The sequence below is a fragment of the Xenopus laevis genome, chromosome 7L, assembly GCF_017654675.1.
Source record: "Xenopus laevis strain J_2021 chromosome 7L, Xenopus_laevis_v10.1, whole genome shotgun sequence".
NCBI lineage: Eukaryota > Metazoa > Chordata > Amphibia > Anura > Pipidae > Xenopus > Xenopus laevis.
In genome coordinates, this window is record NC_054383.1 from 7664527 (window position 1) to 7688472 (window position 23946).

At 41.5% G+C, this 23946-nt stretch overlaps 1 protein-coding gene across 4 annotated transcripts in view; it reads left to right on the top strand.

Annotated features, from left to right (window-relative positions):
- Positions 1 to 22225, top strand: part of LOC108696059 (PILR alpha-associated neural protein) — a 36362-nt gene extending 14137 nt beyond the window's left edge. For 3 of the 4 annotated variants that reach the window (XM_041570188.1, XM_018225050.2, XM_018225051.2), the window contains exons 2-6: positions 17120 to 17167; positions 18289 to 18908; positions 18995 to 19076; positions 19393 to 19575; positions 21697 to 22225. In XM_041570188.1, coding sequence (XP_041426122.1) covers positions 17160 to 17167; positions 18289 to 18908; positions 18995 to 19076; positions 19393 to 19575; positions 21697 to 21718 — 915 coding nt within the window. In that variant the 5' untranslated portion in view covers positions 17120 to 17159 and the 3' untranslated portion in view covers positions 21719 to 22225. The other variant, XM_041570187.1, reaches the window with a different exon arrangement.
- The last annotated feature ends 1721 nt before the right edge of the window (positions 22226 to 23946 follow it).

The following is a 23946-nucleotide window of genomic DNA, read 5'->3' on the forward strand; positions in this document are numbered from 1 at the left end:
AAGTACTGTCTCTTTAAAAAAAACTTCGACCCCCTACTTCGGCAGCTAAAAGCTACCGAACTCAATGTTAGCCTATGGGGAAGGTCCCCATAGGCTTGGCTAACTTTTTTTGATCAAAGGATATTCCTTCGATCGTTGGATTAAAATCCTTCGAATCGTACGATCGTACTATCTGCGCTAAATCTGCGCTAAATCCTTCGACTTCGATATTCGAAGGATTTCAATTCCCAGTCGAATATTGAGGGTTAATTAATCCTCGATATTCGACCCTTAGGGGCCGATTCACCAAGGGTAGAATATCGAGGGTTAATTAACCCTCGATATTCGACTGGGAATTAACATCCTTCGACTTCGAATATCGAAGTCGAAGGATTTTAGCGGAAATAGTGCGATCGAACGATCGAAGGAATAATCCTTCGATCAAAGATAAAATCCTTAGAATCGAACGATTCGAAGGATTTTAATCCAACGATCGAAGGATTATCCTTCGACCAAAAAAACTTTGGAAAGCCTATGGGGACCTTCCCCATAGGCTAACATTGACTTCGGTAGCTTTTAGATGGCGAACTAGGGGGTCGAAGTTTTTTCTTAAAGAGATAGTAATTCGACTATCGAATGGTCGATTAGTCGAACAATTTGTAGTTCGAATAGTTCGATTCAAAAGTCGTAGTCAAAGGTCGAAGTAGCCCATTCGATGGTCGAAGTAGCCCAAAAAACACTTCGAAATTCGAAGTTTTTTTACTTCGAATCCTTCACTCGAAGTTAGTGAATCGGCCCCTTAGTGAATCAGCCCCATAATATGCAGCATTTCTAACGTAATTAATGTTAAGCTTGAGTTATCCTTTAAGTCGTTCTCTTTCTACCACACAGTTGAGATTTGTCTTACCATCATTTTCTATTTGTTTGGATAGACAAGTAGCAGCAGCAATCACGAGATTTATCCTCTTCCATCTCCCAGTAGCATAATTAGGACCACGCCAATAAAGTAAGCAGTACCTATAGGTGAAAACCCCCCTCTCCCCAACTAGTATTCTAAAAACACCATATCATACCAGGTTAAAGAACCACATTTAATAGGGATGAAACATTTGTGGAACTCAACCTCACACCATGGGAGGAATAATTAGAGAGCAGGAGATTATTGTGCATACACTTACAAAGGTCTTCTCCAGGAAGTTTTGTCATACATTCTCTTCCACTGAGCCACCTACGTTCTCTAAGAGATTTCATCTGTCTTTGTCTTCCTATCCGTAACATCTTTCAGCCCACAGCTGTCTTTGCATTCTCTTAGGGTAAGGACACACGAGGAGATTCAGGGAGATTTTGTCGCCTGGCTACTAATCTCCTTGTCTTTTGAGCAACTATCTCCCTGAACTGCCTCAGCGTTTTTCCCCATAGGCTACAATGAAAAGTAGCCTGCGTTAATGAACACACGGTGATGCGTTTTCAATAGTTGCCCAAAGTTGCCTCAGTGAGGTAATTTCAGGCAACTATTGAAAACGCATCGCCCTGTGTGCATTAGTGCAGGCTACTTTTCATTGTAGCCTATGGGGAAAAACGCTGAGGCAGTTCAGGGAGATAGTTGCTCAAAAGACAAGGAGATTAGTAGCCAGGCGACAAAATCTCCCTGAATCTCCTCGTGTGTCCTTACCCTTAGAGAACACCTATCTACTGTTAAAATGAGCCTCCGCCCAGTGTCGGACTGGCCCGGCGGGACACCGGGAAAATACCCGGTGGGCCCCGACCCTAGTGGGCCCCCGCCGGGCCAGACCCCCTCCCCCAAACAGTTTTTTTAATAAAAAAATAACAATATTTTTTTTTCCGCGCATCGCAGCGCCGTCTGCGCATGCGCGCCTAGCACCGTCTGCGCATGCGCGCCTAGCGCCGTTTGCGCATGCGTGCCGAGCGGCGCTTCACTTCAAGTAGGTAGCGGGGGCCCTGCACAGGAGTCCCGGTGGGCCCCGGGCCCCCCAGTCCGCCCCTGAGCCTCCTTCTCACTGCCCTTATCTAACACCCTCAGTCTCAGGGGCACATTTACTTAGCTCGAGTGAAGGATTAGAATGAAAAAAAAATACTTTGAATTTTGAAGTAATTTTTTGGCTACTTCGACCATCGAATTGGCTACTTCGACCTTCGACTACGACTTCGACTTAGAATCGAACGATTCGAACTAAAAATCGTTCGACTATTCGATCATTCGATAGTCGAAGTACTGTCTCTTTAAAAAAAACTTAGACCACCTACTTCGCCACCTAAAACCTACCGAGCACCAATGTTAGCCTATGGGGAAGGTCCCCATAGGCTTTCCTAGCAATTTGTGATCGAAGGAAAACCGTTGGATCGATGAATTAAAATCCTTCGAATCGTTCGATTCAAAGGATTTAATCGTTCGATTCAAAGGATTTAATAGTTCGATCGAACGATTTTTCCTTTGATCGAACGAATTGCGGTAAATCTTTCGACTTCGATATTAGAAGTCGAAGGATTTAACTTCGATGGTCGAATATCGAGGGTTAATTAACCCTCGATATACGACCCATAGTAAATGTGCCCCACGTGTTAGAAACTTGCAGTGCAGTTTGCACCATTCTGATTCCTTTGCAGATCATTAAGGATCCTGAGATCCCACATCCAGAAAGTCGTGGGGGCACATTTACTAATCTCGAGTGAAGGATTAGAATAAAAAATACTTCGAATTTCTAATTGTTTTTTGGGCTACTTCGACCATCGAATGGGCTACTTCGACCTTCGACTACGACTTTGACTTCGAAACGAACGATTCAAACTAAAAATCATTCGACTATTCGATAGTCGAAGTACTGTCTCTTTAAAAAAAACTTCGACCACCTACTTCGCTACCTAAAACCTACCGAGGTACAATGTTAGCCTGTGGGGAAGGTCCCCATAAGCTTTCTAAGAATTTTTTTATCGAAGGAAAATCGTTCGATCGATGAATTATATAGTTTTCCTATGATCGTTCGAACTAACGAATTGTGGTAAATCCTTCGACTTCGATATTCGAAGTCGAAGGATTTTACTTCGCCGGTCGAATATTGAGGGTTAATTAACCCTTGATATTCAACCCTAAGTAAATGTGCCGCTTAGGGGCCGATTCACTAACTTCGAGTGAAGGATTCGAAGTTAAAAAACGTTGAACTTCGACCTTCGACTACGACTTCGAATCGAAGGATTCGAACTAAAAATCGTTCGACTATTCGACCATTCGATAGTCGAAGTACTGTCTCTTTAAGAAAAAATTTCGACCCCCTAGTTCGCCATCTAAAAGCTACCGAAGTCAATGTTAGCCTATGGGGAAGGTCCTCATAGGCTTGGCTAACTTTTTTTGATCGAAGGATATTCCTTCGATCGTTGGATTTAAATCCTTCGAATCGTTCGATTCGAAGGATTTAATCGTTCGATCGAAGGAATTATCCTTCGATCGTTCGATCGAACTATCTGCGCTAAATCCTTCGACTTCGATATTCGAAGTCGAAGGATTTTAGTTCCTAGTCGAATATCGAGGGTTAATTAACCCTCGATATTCGACCCTTAGTGAATCGGCCCCTAAATGTCTTATCTTATTCTAACTGGCAGGTAGAGTAGCTTCACAAACCCTGTAGACTTTGACATCCATTTACTAAAGCCTAATAAAACGATACAATGATTTCACATCAAAAAATGTCTACAGGTTTCACTAAGGATAAGCAATGCTCATGCTGAGCCAACACTTGAAGGCTAAATGCACATGACAGAACTCATCTGGCCAGACAAGCTCCACTTGGGTAAAGACCCGATGATTATCAGGTTCATGGAGCCAGGCTAAACATTTTATGTGCAACTGAATAGAAATAATAATGCCTAGACATTACCGGCTTTCAATTGGCTGGGCTCTGGCAGTATAGATACATTTTTATATCAACAGAAATTGCCATATATGCAAATTAGGGTTCTGATTTGGTTTAGAATTCAACGGAATTCTTCATGAATGATTTGGGATTCATCCAAATCCCAAAATAGTGGGTTTGGTGCATCCCATACTAAGGGGCCGATTCATCAAGCTCGAGTGAAGGATTCGAAGTAAAAAAACTTCGAATTTCGAAGTGTTTTTTGGGCTACTTCGACCATCGAATGGGCTAGTTCGACCTTCGACTACGACTACGACTTCGAATCGAAGGATTCGAAGTATAAATCGTTCGACTATTCGACCATTCGATAGTCGAAGTACTGTCTCTTTAAAAAAAACTTCGACCCCCTAGTTCGGCAGATAAAAGCTACCGAAGTCAATGTTAGCCTATGGGGAAGGTCCCCATAGGCTTGCCTAAGTTTTTTTGATCGAAGGATATTCCTTCGATCGTTGGATTTAAATCCTTCGAATCGTTCGATTCGAAGGATTTTATCGTTCGATCGAAGGAATAATCCTTCGATCGTTCGATAGCAGAATTTGCGCTAAATCCTTCGACTTCGATATTCGAAGTCGAAGGATTTCAATTCCTAGTCGAATATCGAGGGTTAATTAACCCTCGATATTCGACCCTTGATGAATCGGCCCCCATTTCTTTAGCCAATAAAAAGGTCAAAAGGGGAAATACTGTTTGGCATATGGGTTCTATAGAAGTAACGAATCTAATCAATCGCATTATTTCAAAGACTGTTCTCGGAAGACGTTATAGGTGTTTAGTAGGTGTTTGTTTATTATGCATGAACTGTATTATCTGCTACAAGGAGATAATGATTTTGCTTGAATCATTAATGTCGGATGTAGGATGAGTATTGGGGCATGGCATTGTGGGAGGAGAGGATAAAGCAGTAGCAAGACACTATTTAATGCATCATAGGGCAGAGTTTAATTGCAGTGAGGACTGGCGGGTTAGTGTGATACTGACATATTTGGTCTCATAACATGTCAGACTCAGGCATTAAATCCTATCATTGAATGTGACCTTGTGTTTGTATAAAATTCTTCTGAACGTGACCTGCTAAATGCGTCATACTTGTTCTCCATTCAGGGCATTCATTTGCACTAAGCCTGTAAGTCTATAACCTGACAAAAGACGTGGCTCATAACCTCAGTCATACTGTTGGCAGTCTACATGTAACCCAACCCACAGACATTTCCTTTCATTTCCTAATCTCGTTTCCTAATCTGCTCTGAATGTAAAATTTGACTCACAGAACATGTCCCTCATTTTTCAACTGGATTTAAATAAATTGTTTTTGATCTTGAAAAGTGCATCAATGAAATTCACCTAAATACCCAAGAACTTGTCCCTGAACTGAATTGAAAATGTCCTCCTAATCTTGTCAACTTCATTTATTCATTTTACAGTATCAGGGACACATTCCACATTTTGTAAGAGGAATCAATAAAGTTCACCCTAATCTTGTATCCTGATTCAAGGAACTTGTCCTTAAACTTCTAAATCAATTAAGTAAAATAACTTGTCCCTAATTTTTCAAACCAAATCAGTGAAGTTCACCATAATCTTGTAACATAACTCAAAAACATGTCCCTGATTTACTAAACTGAATCAATGAAGTTCACCTTAATCCTGTAACGTGACATGTTCTTGATCTTCTAAACTGAATCAATTAAATTCACCCTAATCTTGTATCCTGATCCAAAAAACTTGCCCTTGATCTAAACTGAACCAATTAAATTCACCCTAATCTTGTATCCTGATTCAAGGAACTTGTCCCTAATCTTCTAAATCAATGAAGTAAAATAACTTGTCCCTAATTTTTCAAACCAAATCAGTGAAGTTCACCATAATCTTGTAACATAACTCAAAAACATGTCCCTGATTTACTAAACTGAATCAATGAAGTTCACCTTAATCCTGTAACGTTACCAGTTCTTGATCTTCTAAACTGAATCAATTAAATTCACCCTAATCATGTATCCTGATCCAAAAAACTTGCCCTTGATCTAAACTGAACCAATTAAATTCACCCTAATCTTGTATCCTGATTCAAGAAACTTGTCCCTAATCTTCTAAATCAATGAAGTAAAATAACTTGTCCCTAATTTTTCAAACCAAATCAGTGAAGTTCACCATAATCTTGTAACATAACTCAAAAACATGTCCCTGATTTACTAAACTGAATCAATGAAGTTCACCTTAATCATGTAACGTTACCAGTTCTTGATCTTCTAAACTGAATCAATTAAATTCACCCTAATCATGTATCCTGATCCAAAAAACTTGCCCGTGATCTAAACTGAATCAATTCACCCTAATCTTGTATCCTGATTCAAGGAACTTGTCCTTAATGTTCTAAATCAATGAAGTAAAATAACTTGTCCCTAATTTTTCAAACCAAATCAGTGAAGTTCACCATAATCTTGTAACATAACTCAAAAACATGTCCCTGATTTACTAAACTGAATCAACGAAGTTCACCTTAATCCTGTAACGTGACAAGCTCTTGATCTTCTAAACTGAATCAATTAAGTTCACCCTAATCTTGTATTCTGATCCAAAAAACTTGCCCTTGATCTAAACTGAATCAATTAAATTCACCCTAATCTTGTATCCTGATTCAAGGAACTTGTCCCTAATCTTCTAAATCAATGAAGTAAAATAACATGTCCCTAATTTTTCAAACCAAATCAGTGAAGTTCACCCTAATCATGTAACATAACTCAGAAACATGCTCCTAATTTACTAACTAAATCAATGAAGTTCACCTTAATCATGTAACGTGACTTGTTCTTGATCTTCCAAACTGAATCAATGAGGTTCACCCTAATCTTGTAACCTAATTTAAAACTAGTGTCCCTGATCTTCTAAACTGGATGAATAATGTTCATCTAATTTTGTAATTTGGCTCAGCTTCATTTATTCAGTTTACAAAATCAGGGACAATTTCCTAATTTTGGAAAATGAATCAATAAAGTTCACAATCATCTTTAATCTGATTCAAGGAACATGTCCCTAATCTTCTAAACTAAACCAATAAAGTTCACCCTTATTTTGTAACCTAAGTAAAAGAACTTGTCCTTTCAGTGCATCAGTGAAGTTCATCCTAACTCAAAAATGTGTCCCTAAACTAAATGAACGAAGTTCAACTTAATCTTGTAATGTGATTTATAGAACTTTTTCTTGATCTTCTAAATTGAATCAATGATCATCCTAATCTTGTAACCTGATTCAAAAAAACTTGTCCCTGATCTTCTAAACTAAGCCAACGAAGTTCACCCTTATCTTGAAACCTAAGTAAAAGAACGTGTCCCTAATCTTTCAGACTGCATCAGTGAAGTTCATCCTAATCTTTAAACCTAACTCAAAAAAGGTGACCCTAAACTATATGAATGAAGTTCAATTTAATCTTGTAATGTGATTTATAGAACTTTTTCTTGATCTTCTAAATGGAATCAATGAAGTTCACCCTAATCTTGTAACCTAGTTCAAGGAAATTGTCCCTAATCTTCTAAACAAAATTAATGAAGTTCACCCTTACAGTTTGCAATGCTTATCACATAGAATTCCCCAATTCTGCCCACTAGACTTGAAAGCAAGATTCACAATGACTAAAAATACATTGTCTTGGGAGCGGAAAATGACTGATAAATAAACATGTGGTTGGCAGAGAAATGGTTAGTCTTGGTTAGGCAACATAAAAAAAAAAAAAACCAGCTAATTAACACAAGGGCTTTATTTTTAGCAAAAAGAGCAAAAATGCATATGTTATGCAAATAAATGAAATGATGTGTCATCAACATGAAGCTCTTATGGAAAAAGACTGCATTTTGTTAGAAATGATTACTAAAAGTTTAGTCATACCTTCTGGTTACATAGATACAGAAACAATAATGGCATCTTTTTCATTTAGAATTTTGGCATAGGGTATGTATACCACATTCTTTTGCCATATTTTGCACTTCATTTGCGTTAACAGCAAGACAATTTTGGATATTGTGCACTTTTTTTTTCTGTACAGGCATTTTTAGTTCATCTAGGAAACCTATAACCCAACTCGAGCTTTCTAAATCTACCTGTTTGTGTCAATCCACTTCTACAACAAGCTATACGACTCCTAAATGTATACATTTTTCACAATATAGAAAAGTATTTCAGCAATATATTTTATTGTGGAAAAAAAACCCCAATGTCTTATGACCTCCCCCCAATACATAACATGTACAGTATTATGGAAATTCCTAACATACCCCTAACAGTTGGGGGCTGATTCACTAACTTCGAGTGAAGGATTCAAAGTAAAAAAACTTCGAATTTCGAAGTGTTTTTTGGGCTACTTCGACCATCGAATGGGCTACTTCGACCTTCGACTACGACTTCGAATCGAATGATTCGAACTAAAAATCGTTCGAATATTCGACCATTCGATAATTGAAGTACTGTCTCTTTAAAAAAAAATTCGACCCCCTAGTTCGCCATCTAAAACCTATCGAAACTCAATGTTAGCCTATGGGGAAGGTCTCCATAGGCTTTCCTAAGTTTTTTTGATCAAAGGATATTCCTTCGATCGTTGGATTAAAATCCTTCGAATCGAACGATTCGAAGGATTTAATCGTTGCGCTAAACCCTTCGACTTCGATATCCGAAGTCGAAGGATTTTAATTCCCAGTCGAATATTGAGGGTTAATTAACCCTCGATATTCGACCCCTAGTGAATCGGCCCCTAAGTTTGCCCCCAGAAAACCATATATATGAATGACAGGTGTCTTCTGCACAATTTGTTACCCAATAGACATAGGGGCACATTTACTATGGGTCTAATATCGAGGGTTAATTAACCCTCGATATTCGACCATCGAAGTTAAATCCTTCGACATTGAGGTTTTTCAACAATAGTGTTGTAATACTATGGGGCACATTTACTTAGCTCGAGTGAAGGATTAGAAGGAAAAATACTTCGAATTTCTAAATATTTTTTTGGCTACTTCGACCATCGTATTGGCTACTTCGACCTTCGACTTGAATCGAACGATTCAAACTAAAAATCGTTCGACTATTCGACCATTCGATAGTCGAAGTACTGTCTCTTTAAAAAAAACTTTGACCCCCTGCTTCGCCACCAAAAACCTTACCGAGCACCAATGTTAGCCTATGGGGAACGTCCCCATAGACTTTCCTAGCAATTTGTGATCGAAGGAAAATCGTTCAATTGATGGATTAAAATCCTTCGAATCGTTAGTTTCGAAGGATTTAATTGTTCAATCAAACGATTTTTCCTTAGAACGAATTGCGGTAAATCCTTCGACTTCGATATGGGACTTTCCCATAGGCTTTTAAAGCAATTCGGTAGGTTTAATCTGGCGAAGTCGGCAGTCGAAGTATTTTTAAAAGAGACAGTACTTCGACTATCGAATGGGCGAATAGTCGCATCGTTTTTTGCTCGAGCTATTCGAATCATTCTACTCAGGCGAATTTACGCCAATTCAATAGTCGAGGAGCACAAAAAACTGCTCGAAATTCGAGTTTTTTTCCCTCTATTCATTCACCCGAGCTTAGTGAATGTGCCCCTTAGTTTATTAGGTCATAGTACTTGATCCTTGCCTACTTGTTTTATAATCGGATTCATAGAACTTTCTGTGGCTTAATCCAACCAGCACCAAATCTCCCTGAAGCTCAGATGGCTTGGGAGTTATGTTGTGTGTATCTACAAAGAAGCATGCACTGTAAGGGGCCGATTCACCAAGGGTCGGATATCGAGGGTTAATTAACCCTCGATATTCGACTGGGAATTAAAATCCTTCGACTTCGAATAGTACGAAGTCGAAGTCGTAGTCGAAGGTCGAAGTAGCCCATTCGATGGTCAAAGTAGCCCAAAAAACACTTAGAAATTCGAAGTTTTTTTACTTCGAATCCTTCACTCGAAGTTAGTGAATCGGCCCCTAATTGTGCACAGTTTACTTGTCAGATGCTAATTATCATGCAAGGAGCATTTATGTTTGTGCCAGGGTCAAAAAGAATACAAATTGCATAATTCTGGCACAGTAGCTTTAGTGTTTAATTAGGTGCAGGGGTGCTTCGCCAATGAGGCGAGTTGAGGCTGTTGCCTCAGGCGGCAGTGCCCCACTAGGTGCCAGGGGCAGCAAAAATGCTGCTCCTGGTACTTTAAGACCGAATTTTCGGGGGAGGGGGGGCAGCAGCAACTGCTGGCAGCGGAGGGGCCAGGATCGCCCCTGATTAGGTGCAAGGTGTATTAGTAATTGCAACATACAAAGGGAACCCTGGGCATGGGGTGCGACTGGCAGGTTGGGTGACTGCAACTTGTATTCAATAATGAGCACCTTTATGTGATTAGTGTCATTTGTCTAATACTGCCCCCTAGAGCTGGGGCTTCAGTTGCAGTTGAACAACAAGGGGCCCATTTACTTAGTTCGAGTGAAGGAATAGAGGAAAAATAGTTCGAATTTCAAATGTTCTTTTTGGCTACTTCGACCATCGAATGGGCTACTTCGACCTTCGACTACGACCTTCGACTTCGAATCGAACGGTTCGAACTAAAAATCGTTCGACTATTCCACCATTCGATAGTCGAAGTACTGTCTCTTTAAAAAAATTCTTCGACCCCCTAGTTCGCCACCTAAAACCTACGGAAGTCAATGTTAGCTTATGGGGAAGGTCCCCATAGGCTTCCTAGTAATTTTCTGATCGAAGGATAATCCTTCAATCAATTTATTAAAATCCGTCGAATCGTTCCTTCGATCATAGGAATATCGCAAAATCTTTCGAGTTCGATATTCGAAGGATTTTACTTCGATGGTCGAATATTGAGGGTTAATTAACCCTCGATATTCGACCCTAGGTAAATTTGCCCCCAAGTGTGTCAGATTTGAACCCTGGACTGTATGTTAATCTGCCTGTGCACTGCTGTGTTGAGCCACTGTAGATGCTTTGGGTCCCACTCCCTTCTGTTGGTAATAGAGATAAGCGATCATTTATAATACAAAACGCAGAGGTCAAAGTGCAAAAAAAAGCCGTTCTTGTGCACTTTACTGCTCTTGCACTTGAGCCCCTGGGTTATGAAATGAGCCCTATAAGCTTAAAGGGGTTGTTTACCTTTACAATAACTTTTAGGGGCCGATTCACGAAGGGTCGAATATCGAGGGTTAATTAACCCTCGATATTCGACTAGGAATTAAAAACCTTCGACTTCGAATATCGAAGTCGAAGGATTTAGCGCAGATAGTTCGATCGAACGATCGAAGGATAATTCCTTCGATCGAACGATAAAATCCTTCGAATCGAACGATTCGAAGGATTTTAATCCAACGATCGAAGGAATATCCTTCGATCAAAAAAAGTTAGCCAAGCCTATGGGGACCTTCCCCATAGGCTAACATTGACTTCGGTAGCTTTTATATGGCGAACTAGGGGGTCGAAGTTTTTTTTAAAGAGACAGTACTTCGACTATCGAATGTTCGAATAGTCGAACGATTTTTACTTCAAATCCTTTCTTTTCGAAGTCGTAGTTGAAGGTCGAAGTAGCCCATTCGATGGTCGAAGCAGCCCAAGAAAAACTTCGAAATTCGAAGTTTTTACCTTCGAATCCTTCACTCGAAGTTAGTGAATCGGCCCCTTAGTGTGATGTAAAGAGTGCTACTCTGAGAAAATGTTGGATTTCATTTTTTATTATTTTGTTCAGCAGCTCTCCAGTTTGGAATGTTGGCAGCTGTCTGGTTGCTAGGGTGCAATTTAACCAAGCAACCAAGCAAGAGAGACAGGAATATGAATATATATATATATATAATTAGAAATATAAGCCATAATAAGTAACTATAGCAATAAAATTGTAGGCTCACAAAGCAATCGTTTCTCACTGCTGGCAGTGACCCCCATTTGGAAGCTGGAATGAGTCAGAAGAAGAAATGCAAATAATTCAAAAACAAATATAATAAGTGTAAAATGAAGACTGATTGAAAATTTGCTAAGAATAGCACCTCCAGTCTCATTGAGGCCAGGTGCCAACAATCCTGTAATGAAGGGCCTGTTTAAGCCAACATCGTCCTACCCTCCCTCCCCATTGCTGGATCATTCAGCCATTCTGTGCTCTAGCCCCATTCTTCCAGTGTAAGTCCATTCCTGCTTATTCCTTTTCCTACGCACTTTATCTTCCAGTTTTGACCCCTGACCTGATAATTAGGGATGTAGCGAACGTCGGAAAAATGTTCGCGAAGATGTTCGCGAACTTCCGGACAAAAATGCGAACGGTTCGCGAACGTCGCGAACCCCATAGACTTCAATGGGAAGGCGAATTTTAAAAGCTAGAAAAGACATTTCTGGCCAGAAAAATGATTTTAAAGTTGTTTAAAGGGTGCAACGACCTGGACAGTGGCATGCCAGAGGGGGATCAAGGGCAAAAATGTTTCTGAAAAATACATTGTTGACACAGCTGCGTTTTGTGCTGTATAGGGCAGAAATCACACTACGTCACTCAGGTGATGTTTCTGGACACGGAATGTGAAAAAGCTCACACAGCTAGGTGGCACTTGGTTAAAGACTGGGCAAACAATGCCTGCAAGGGCAACGTATACAGTAGTGGATACGGAATATATTATTGCTGCTTGAAAAACGTCACTCAGGTGGTGTTTCTGGAGACGGTATTATTATTGATATTTAGACAGAATGTGAACAAGCTCACACAGCTAGGTGGCAGTTGTTTGAAGAACACACTGGGCAAACAATGCCTGCAAGGTCAACGTATACACTACAGCAGTGGATACGGAATATATTATTGCTGCTTGAAAAACGTCACTCAGGTGGTGTTTCTGGAGACGGTATTATTATTGATATTTAGACAGAATGTGAACAAGCTCACACAGCTAGGTGGCAGTTGTTTGAAAATGAAGAACACACTGGGCAAACAAATTGAAACAATACCTGCAAGGTCAACGTATACACTACAGCAGTGGATACGGAATATATTATTGCTGCTTGAAAAACGTCACTCAGGTGGTGTTTCTGGAGACGGTATTATTATTGATATTTAGACAGAATGTGAACAAGCTCACACAGCTAGCTGGCAGTTGTTTGAAGAACACACTGGGCAAATAATGCCTGCAAGTGCACTACTATTGGTGCACTACTATGAAGAACAGCAAACAGCACTGGACACGTTAAAGAACAGTGAGATAAGTAAAATAAAAAAATATATATATATATTAAAAAAAAAAAATTACTCTGGTTGGTGCTGAACTACTAGGAGCAGCACACCAGTCCCACTCCCCAACTCAGCTAGACTAATAGCACTGGGCTCTTATAGTAGCAACTAGCAAAGTAAAAAAACAAAAAAGAAAATAAAAGCAGTCCTTACAAGGACTATTGGGTTACAGGCAGCAGTCAGCAGATGAGATCAGCAGCAGTGCCCACAGCAGCTACATACAGAGCACTGCAGTAGAAGGTAGATTACTAGCCAGCAAAGCTACCTAACCTAAAATGTCCCTCAAATCCCTGCAGAGTTCTGTCCCTACAATACAGAGCAGTATCAAGTAGATTACTAGCCAGCAAAGTTACTATCAACTGTCCCTCAAATCACTAAACAGCTCTCTCCCTACACTAGCTCTTCCAAGCACACACAGGCAGAATGAAAAAACGCTGCAGGGCTTCAGTTTATATATGGAAGGGGAGTGGTCCAGGGGGTGTGGGGGTGGTCCAGGAGGGAGAGCTTCCTGATTGGCTGCCATGTATCTGCTGGTCTGGGGTGAGAGGGCAAAAATAAGCGCCAGCTCAGACGAACCCAAATTGGTGAACGTCGCGCGACGTTCGCGAACATTCGGCGGACGCGAACACCCGATGTTCGCGCGAACTAGTTCGCGGGCGAACAGTCCGCGACATCCCTACTGATAATACAAACTTGTTTTTGCCTGCCCTGACCTTCAGCCTGATTATGTCTCAGCGCGCTGCCAGCCCTGATCTGTGATTCTCTTGTATGGACTTACCATCAGTCTTCTATTATACATTTGTTCATCTTTGTCGTGTTCTTTCATGAACTCATTCATCGTGCACATTCACTCCTGGTTAAAGGAACAGTTACACCAAAAAATGAAAGTGATTTAAAGTAATAAAAATATCATGTAGTGTTGCCCTGCACTGGTAAAACTGTTGTATTTGCTTCAGAAACACTACTATAGTTCATATAAACAAGCTGCTGTGTAGCCATGGGGGCAGCCATTCAAGCACAGGATACACAGTAGATAACAGATAAGTACTACTATAGTTCATATAAACAAGCTGCTGTGTAGCCATGGGGGCAGCCATTCAAGCACAGGATACACAGTAGATAACAGATAAGTACTACTATAATTTATATAAACAAGCTGCTGTGTAGCCATGGAGGCAGCCATTCAAGCACAGGATACACAGTAGATAACAGATAAGTACTACTATAGTTTATATAAACAAGCTGCTGTGTAGCCATGGAGGCAGCCATTCAAGCACAGGATACACAGTAGATAACAGATAAGTACTACTATAGTTTATATAAACAAGCTGCTGTGTAGCCATGGGGGCAGCCATTCAAGCACAGGATACACAGTAGATAACAGATAAGTACTACTATAGTTTATATAAACAAGCTGCTGTGTAGCCATGGAGGCAGGCATTCAAGCATAGGATACACAGTAGATAACAGATAAGTACTACTATAGTTTATATAAACAAGCTGCTGTGTAGCCATGGGGGCAGCCATTCAAGCACAGGATACACACTAGATAACAGATAAGTACTACTATAGTTTATATAAACAAGCTCTTGTGTAGCCGTGGGGGCAGCCATTCAAGCACAGGATACACAGTAGATAACAGATAATTACTACTATAGTTTATATAAACAAGCTGCTGTGTAGCCATGGGGGCAGCCATTCAAGCACACGATACACAGTAGTTAACGGATAAGTACTATTATAGTTTATATTAACAAGCTGCTGTGTAGCAATGGTGGACATTGAAAAAAGTCTATATGTCACAGGATAAATAGTGGATAACAGATAACGTCATTATGTTTTACAGAGCTTATCTGTTGTGTAACCTGAGCCTTTTCTCCTTTGAATGGCTGCCCCCATGGCTACACAGCATAACCCTTATGGTAACTGCCAGTTATTTCCAAGCATTTTTGGCAGGATTTGGTTCCACCTGGCCAAAACAAATCAGAACCCTAATCATGACATGACTTTTTTTTTAAATTGTCATGTGACTTTAAAATGGATATATATATATATGATTTTTGTGATCGTGCTGATTTTATCAGTGTGGTTTTGCTCACTTGCATTCAGAATTCAGATATGGTTGAGATTCTAGTATTCTTCCGAATCCTTAAAATTGTAGATTTGGTACATCTTTATTATAGATGCAGGAAAATTTACCAATGAGAATTCTACTGATCAAAAATTGTATTGGTTAACTTTACAAATGCAAAATTGTTGTTACTAGCACTATGTCTGGCATCAACCAGTAGGAGTGGGAGGCATACTGCTTTTTAGATATTCTGTGATTAAGTACCGTATATACTCGAGTATAAGCCGAGTTTTTCAGCCCCTAAAATATGCTGAAAAACTCTACCTCGGCTTATACTCGGGTCAAGCGCAAAAACGGTCGCCAGCGCCTAAGAATAGTCGCCGGCGTCCAAGAATAGTCTCCAAGAATGGTCACGGCGTCCAAGAATGGTCGCCGGCATCCAAAAACGAGACGCCGGCACCTCCAATGGGAGCAGAAACCCTCAATTTTTTGATTGAAACTTACCAGAAGCTGCTGCATTTCTCACCCTCGGCTTATACTTGAGTCAATAAGCTTTCCCAGTTTTTGGAGGTAAAATTAGGTACCTCGGCTTATACTCGGGACGGCTTATACTCGAGTATATACGGTAAGTGCTGAAAGCTTCTAGCTCCAGTAGCTGGAACAAATGATTTACATAGATCAGGTGGAATTTTCATTAGAGGGTCTTTTGCATTTTAATTGGGCACTGGCCTTTAAAGGTATACTGTCATAGGAAAACATGTTTTTTTAAAAAAACACCACATCAGATAATCGTGCTGCTCCAGCAGAATTCTGCACTGAAATCCATTTTTCAAAAGAGCAAACTGATTTTTTAATATTTCATTTTGAAATCTGACATGGGGCTAGACATATTGTCAGTTTCCCAGCTGCCCCAAGTCATGTGACGTGTGCTCTGATAAACTTCATTCACTCTTTACTGCTGTACTGCAAGTTGGAGTGATATCACCCCCTCCCTTTCCCCCCCCCAGCAGCCAAACAACAGAACAATGGGAAGGTAACCAGATAACAGCTCCCTAACACAAGATAACAGCTGCCTGGTAGATCTAAGAACAGCACTCAATAGTAAAGACTGAGACAAATTCAGTTACATTGAGTAGGAGAAATAGTAGTCTGTCTGAAAGCAGTTCAATAATGCAGATGGCTGCCTACACACCATTATTACAACTAAAAATTACACTTGTTGGGTTAGGAATTAAATGTTATATAGTAGAGTGAATTATTTGTTGTGTAATGTAGAAACAAACACGACACCATAAAAATCATGGCAGAATCCCTTTAGGAATCAGGGAAATTGTATTGTATTGTATTGCAAATAGCATTGACATTATCATTAACCAGTCTCTGACCAATGAATAAACTCATATTTTTGCATATAGGGCACTGTACAATTGTGTTCATGGTCCACAAACAATGTCATTCTGGTGACAAATTTACCCACACAATTACAGTGCTGTCTTACATGTCTAATTCTTCCTTTATAGGTCTTGAATGGGTGGGTGAATGTGTCACCCAAGGAAAATCTTTGCTGCAGACGCAGCTCGAGTGAGGAGGCAGGAGCTGTAATATTGTCATGATAGCCCTGTGATTCAGCCACAGCAGGCTGCTAAGAGGGGGAGGCTAATGTGACATCACTCTTGTCTTCATTAAATATCACCTGCACTCAGGTTTCATGAGATCTCCAGACAATTTGCATGCAAAAAAACACGTAGAAGGAGCACTTTCCTACTTTCCCCCAGAAAACCCCTAAAGATCAAAAAATTGCTGCTCAGTAGCCTAGAACTCATCAACCCTCAGATGATGCCCTTAATGCTATGAAATGACCCTGATTTTGATGAAGACTGCTCATCAAGTTGCCTATTTGTTTTCATATTTCCCCAGGAAATGATCAGCCCATGGTGTGGGTAACCTGCTGCCCAAGATGAAGTGGTACGTAAGAACGTTCCAGGTGTGGAAATGCAATGGTATCATGATGATTAAACTGAATACAATTACCTGATGGCAGAAATAATTAAAGATGACACACCAATTATCCAACAATCCACTTTTAAGGCAAGACTACATTCATCAGCTTCTTTGGTCTGCTGAACAAACAAGTAGTCAGAAGTGGGCAATCGATGTGCCAACCCTCTAATGTCAGAGTTAGCAGATGACCTCCCACATGGACTTAACTACCCAACCATATTACTTTGTCTATGGATACCTTTAGTAAAGGTTTTGGGAGATTTTTGAGGGAGCACTTGAAAGAGTTGTGCCATGGAATTCCCAGTGAGAGATGATCAACATACATCACAAACATAGAATCTAGAATTTGAATATGAAGAAGCAGTGGATTGTATTTGGGGAGGACCAGTGGAAATGTGCTGGACGTGGGCTGTAAATGGAAAAGTAGTAGAAGAGAACGGGCTGTTGAATATAGGCAGCATCATAATGTTGGATCCTCAGCACCCATAGCAGGAAATATTTCTGGGCCTCACTATCACATACATTACCTGTGAACTCCCACTATTGTGGTTGGTGGGTAGGGGAGCAGGGCATGAGGGACCTTACTGCCACCCCAAAGTCTTCTCCCTCTATAGTCAGGCAACTAACTATAGGGATGAGGAACAGTAGGAAGTGCTGACTGTATGCTGGAAAGCAGTGGAAGAGTGGATGAGTTCCATGAGTTGGTTATGAACTGAGACTGTGGGTAGACTGTAGAACAGTACTGGCAGAAGACTGCAGGGGTGAAGAGCAGGAGAAGAAAGCTGGCTGTGGACTGTTGGGGTGAGGAGCAGTAGAAGAATCCTGACAATGGTCAATAGGGGGCAGAGAAAAAGCTTTGGACTAGAGAGGGAGAAGCAGAAGAAGAATGCTGGCTATGGACTGTAGGGGACACAACAGTAGAAGAATACTAGCATTGGATTAGTGGGGAGGAGTAATGGAAAAGTACTAGCTGTGGAATTCTGAAGTAGAAGCTGTAAAAATATTCTAGTTGTGGACTGTGAGAGTTCAAGGGGGGGGAAAGTGTAACAGGTATCAACCTTAATCGCCTTTTCTTTCTCTCCTAGGCCTGGTAGTGCTCCATCCTCTCCCCTCTTCTATTGTTTACTTTTGATTGGCACTTGCTCTGTCTTTCCCTTTCATACATTACCCCACCCGTCTATCTCCTCCATGCCTGCTGCAATGCGACATCCACACCCTTCCTTTCAGGCTGCTCAGTACCAAGCTCACTATCCTTTTCATCCTACCTCAGATCATTTACACTTGCCTGTCCATACAGCAGCCCAAAATTCACCCCATCTCCTCCATTCTACCCCCCACTCCTCCTTCCCAAAAGTCCAAGCACAAGAGCTCTCACCCAAGAAAACACCTTTACCCAAAAGGAAGCCTCGCCATCTTAATCAACACTTAGGGGCCACACGGGGAAAGCGCCAGTCCCCTGCTCCCAGCGTTCTTTTCCCTGTTGCCATTGAAGGGGCAGCTCCATCTTCCCAATACCCATGGGCCATTGTGTGGGGTCCCACAGTATCAGATGAAGAAGGGGCTGCATTGAGCTCTGCTTCTTCCACACCACGCTCTGGTTACCATCAAGACGGGAGCTCCCACGAAAACAAGGAGCCTATAGGTTTGGACCTGAGAGGAGCACCGACAACATTACGACCCCCAATCTACCCACCTATAGATGAAGGTAAGAATGTCTTTGACTAAAGTAAATTAAATACAGTTAACAGATTCAGTATAGACAATGTGCAGTAACTCTCACTCTGTCTCCAGAAACTGACCCCCAGTTGTACGTCACCATTGTCATCTCATTGCTGATCGTCTTAGCGGCAACTGGAATTATCATCAAATTCTGGTAAGTAATGAGCTGGGTGAATGAAATTTAAACTATGATATTGAACTTTCAAACAATCCATTTTTTTGGTTGCTGGGGTCAGTGACCCTTGTTAAGATGCAGGCTATAAATAGAAAGGCATAGACAGAATAGGAATGCTAAAATTTCAAAACCCTACAAAGTAAATAATGTAGGCCAACTATTGTCTATAAGATACTAAAGTATTAACGTTATAGAAAGGTAAACTTCCCCTTTAACTGTGAAAATAACTTTGTAATCTGGGCACGTGGCTGAGAGTTCCAATAAGTGGGAGATCACATCTTAATTTCGTCCCCAGCTGTGAGCGCAGACAAAAGAGAAGACGACATAGGAGTGACCGCTGTCCTTTACCAGAGGAGGGGAGCCTGCAGCCTCTAACGGACCTGTCCCCCGACACCGACATCTCTGGGCTCCATGCTCTCAAACTTGGGGATTCCAAAAGTGGGCCTGATATACGAATTGGCCCCTGCAGGACAAGCAAGTAAGTCTTTATATGAGCCCCACCCCTGAGGAAGATCAGTCACTCCCAAAGTCTAGGCAGAGCATCATCACAAGATGTTCCTTTTCTGAACAGCAGGTGGCGCTGTTGTGTCCAAGTTACTATACTAGTAGTTATAAAACTGCTAGTATCTTGAAAACTGGGGAAAAATCATTTTGCGGGTTTAGATTACCTTTAAGTGTTTTACATTGGGAAATGGGAAGACCTTGCCTTTATCTTCAGTCCCAGGCAGGGAAGTAAGGAGAGGGCAAGCCAACATCATCATCAGTTGCAAGTAAAGGAGAGGCGGAAATAGAAACGCTTTATGTTTTATACATTGCCCTAGAATATACATCTCCTTTAGGTCTTGGAAAGGCAGGAGCACAAATGGGACTGAGGCGCTTAATGTGCAAAGCACAGAGTTTCTGTGTCTGTACAGAAGAGCATTATGCCTCGTTATTGATTTCCAATAGCAATCAGTTGGCCGTCTCTCGCAGTGTTTGTCACTCTCCATCTGTTATTCTGCTGATCTCTCACTCGCTGCCGGCTTCTCCAAGTGTCCATCATTCTGCCGGCCTCACTCTCTTAATAGAATTTAATTACACCGTCTTGGCTCTCACTGTCAGTTCCCCCCATCTGCCTCTCCACGTACTTGCATTTCCCGGTGTCGGTGGCTGTTCCAGTAACTGCCAGTTCCTGTATCTATGGTTACCAGTAGATATCACTGTCCCATTCTCCTATTCCCATGCCTGCGTATGTCTTGCCTCGGCTGTTGCTTGATTTATCGAGTCTTCCTGGGAGTACCAGGCATTTAACACTCAGTAGGCAGAGGCATCCTACAGCTAGGGTTCCCACCTGGCCGGTATTTTACTTTAACCATAAAAATTATGGTTGATCCCAATGTAATTAACAAGGAAAAAAGATAAATATACAACCTACAACCTGGACTAGTCAATCTTTCTTACGTTATAAACACGATTAAAGGACCACTATACCTGATACTGACTGAGCTTGTGGTTATTGCTCTATGCACCATTAGATATAATCTGAACTTATTTGGATTTGCATTACATGGCTCATTGGTAGAAATAAGAGAGTTGATGGGGTCTCTCATATAGTAGGACTCACCTGGTATCCTGACAGGCCGGTCCAGTCATGTAATTGTCAGATGAGAAGCAAGAAAACTGTGTGGGGACATGGCCCTGAAGAGGTCGGCCCAATCAAATGTAGTAGCCCTAATGGGATATATTACAAGTTATTGACCAGAACAGTCCCCTAAGTTTGCTCATAGTCTGTACAGTGAGATCCCATAAAACTATGGCAGCATAGGTATTCCCCTGTACTAAGTACAATTCAGCAGGAACAGTACTTAAGTTTGCTGAAATTCTGCACAGAGAGATCCCATAAAACTATGGCAGCATAGGTATTCCTCTGTACTAAGCACAATTCAGCAGGAACAGCCCCTAAGTTTGCTCATAGTCTGTACAGAGAGATCCCATAAAACTATGGCAGCATAGGTATTCCCTGTACTAAGCACAATTCAGCAGGAACAGCCCCTAAGTTTGCTCATAGTCTGTACAGAGAGATCCCATAAAACTATGGCAGCATAGGTATTCCCTGTACTAAGCACAATTCAGCAGGAACAGTCCCCTAAGTTTGCTCATAGTCTGTACAGAGAGATCCCATAAAACTATGGCAGCATAGGTATTCCCTGTACTAAGCATAATTCAGCAGGAACAGTCCCCTAAGTTTGCTCATAGTCTGTACAGAGAGATCCCATAAAACTATGGCAGCATAGGTATTCCCTGTACTAAGCACAATTCAGCAGGAACAGCCCCTAAGTTTGCTCATAGTCTGTACAGAGAGATCCCATAAAACTATGGCAGCATAGGTATTCCCTGTACTAAGCACAATTCAGCAGGAACAGTCCCCTAAGTTTGCTCATAGTCTGTACAGAGAGATCCCATAAAACTATGGCAGCATAGGTATTCCCTGTACTAAGCACAATTCAGCAGGAACAGCCCCTAAGTTTGCTCATAGTCTGTACAGAGAGATCCCATAAAACTATGGCAGCATATGAATTTACTTGTACTGAGCTTTTTCCCCTCTCCCACCTTCTCTCAGGATACCTGTTGTGACCATGTGATTAGACTGTTAGCACAGAGGACCTGCATGAGGTGACATTTGAAGAACTGAAAGGCTACTTGCTCTGCCCCAGCAGGGGGTGAAATCCTCATTATTCCAACCACCCCTTGGATCTGAGGAAGAGTCGGAGCAGAAGGCACTGAACTATATTTGCCTGCTGTGAATGTGAGACAATGGAGCAGTCACGGCTGGGGCAGGATTCTGGGAATATGGGTATATTTATATGCATCTGATGTCTATGTATCAGGGCAATGGTAGCAGTGTTCTTTCTTAGGCATGGACGCTCCGTCGTGATTATTGCTAGACCTCTCTGTGTATCTGAGTGTGCCTGATGCTCCGTCTGTCCAGTAGAACCATCGTGAGTGACTTGATAAAGGGCTTCTCCACACTGTGCGATTGTCTGTGAAGAGCATCCACGGGAAACCATCACTGCCAGTGTCTATCCACACATCCACTGGTCTTTCTGCATTTTTATTTGTGTTTTTAATAAAATAAGTTTTGAGTGGAATCTGCGAGTGGAGACAGAGCGCAGGGCCTAGCGTTTCTCTTTATCAGAAGCTGTCTCTAGGGGGCGCCACGTACACATTGGGGAATATTACATTGCACCCTAAAATTTGTTATTAAAGAAATAGTAACACCAAAAAAATTGGCACTGGTAAAACTATAGTTTATATAAACAAGCTGCTGTGTAGCCATGGGGCAGCCATTCAAGCACAGGATACACAGTAGATAACAGATAAGTACTACTATAGTTTATATAAACAAGCTGTTCTGTAGCCATGGGGGCAGCCATTCAAGCACAGGATACACAGTAGATAACAGATAAGTACTACTATAGTTTATATAAACAAGCTGCTGTGTAGTCATGGGGCAACCATTCAAACACAGGATACACAGTAGATAACAGATAAGTACTACTATAGTTTATATAAACAAGCTGTTGTGTAGCGATGGGGCAGCCATTCAAGCACAGGATACACAGTAGATAACAGATAAGTACTACTATAGTTTATATAAACAAGCTGCTGTGTAGCCATGGGGGCAGCCATTCAAGCACAGGATACACAGTAGATAACAGATAAGTACTACTATAGTTTATATAAACAAGCTGCTGTGTAGCCATGGGGGCAGCCATTCAAGCACAGGATACACAGCAGATAACAGATAAGCTCTGTAGTATACAATGAGATTCTTCAGACCGTATATGTTATCTACTGTGTCTCCTGTGCAATACCAGCTGGAACTAGGCCCGGACTGGCAATCTGTGGGTTCTGGTTAATACCGGAGAGGCTACTGTAAGATGCCATAGATACTCACTATTTATTGGGCTGGTGGGGCTGTTTGGGCCTTTGTGTACTTGAAATGCCAGGGCCTATTTTGACTCCCAGTCCAGACCCAACTGGAACAACACTGAATATTATACCCTGTTCCCTCCCTGATGCCTCATTAGGAGGTTAAGAAGGCACATGCAGCCCCCAAAAGCCTAATTTGAACTTGCCTACTATAAATCTTACCATTGATGGGCCAATAAAAGAGGCCAACTCAGATCCATTGGACTGAATGGGCAGCTTACTGTTCTGTATATGGGACCTATGGGAGTATATGGCCAAAAACTGGCCTGGCATCTGTTGGGCAGGTTAGACAATGAGTGCATCAGCTCATTATGATGATGCTCATAAAAGGGTTGCCACCTTTCCGAACTGGCCCTACTGGCCGATGATGTACGGGTGGGGTGGGCCAGAGAGGGGTGGGGTTGTGCCGGTCCGGGGGCATGGTTGTGTCAGTACAGGGGTGGGGTTATGATGTTCCGGGCGGGGTTATGACATTTCAGGACGGAGTCATGGAGTTTCACCAGGAAGGACTGCACCTAGGGTTGCCACCTGGCCAGTATTTTACCGGCCTGGCCGGTAAAAATGATGCTTGATGCCAATGTTATTAATAGGAATAAAAGGCAAGAATATAGGAAGGCCGGTATTTTTTTCCAGAAAAGGTGGCAACCCTAACTGCACCATTTGTTATTTGAGATGGGAAGTAGGGATGGGCGAATTTGACCCATTTCATTTCGCCAAAAATTCGCCACTGGCGAAATGTCGCCGACGCCCATTAAAGTCTATGGGCGGTATAAAAAATTTTGTTGGACGGCGAAATTTTTTTGATGCACGTCTTTTTATTTTGACGCACAACGCCATACAAGTCTATGGGTGTAATTTTTTCGGCAAAACAAGGCGA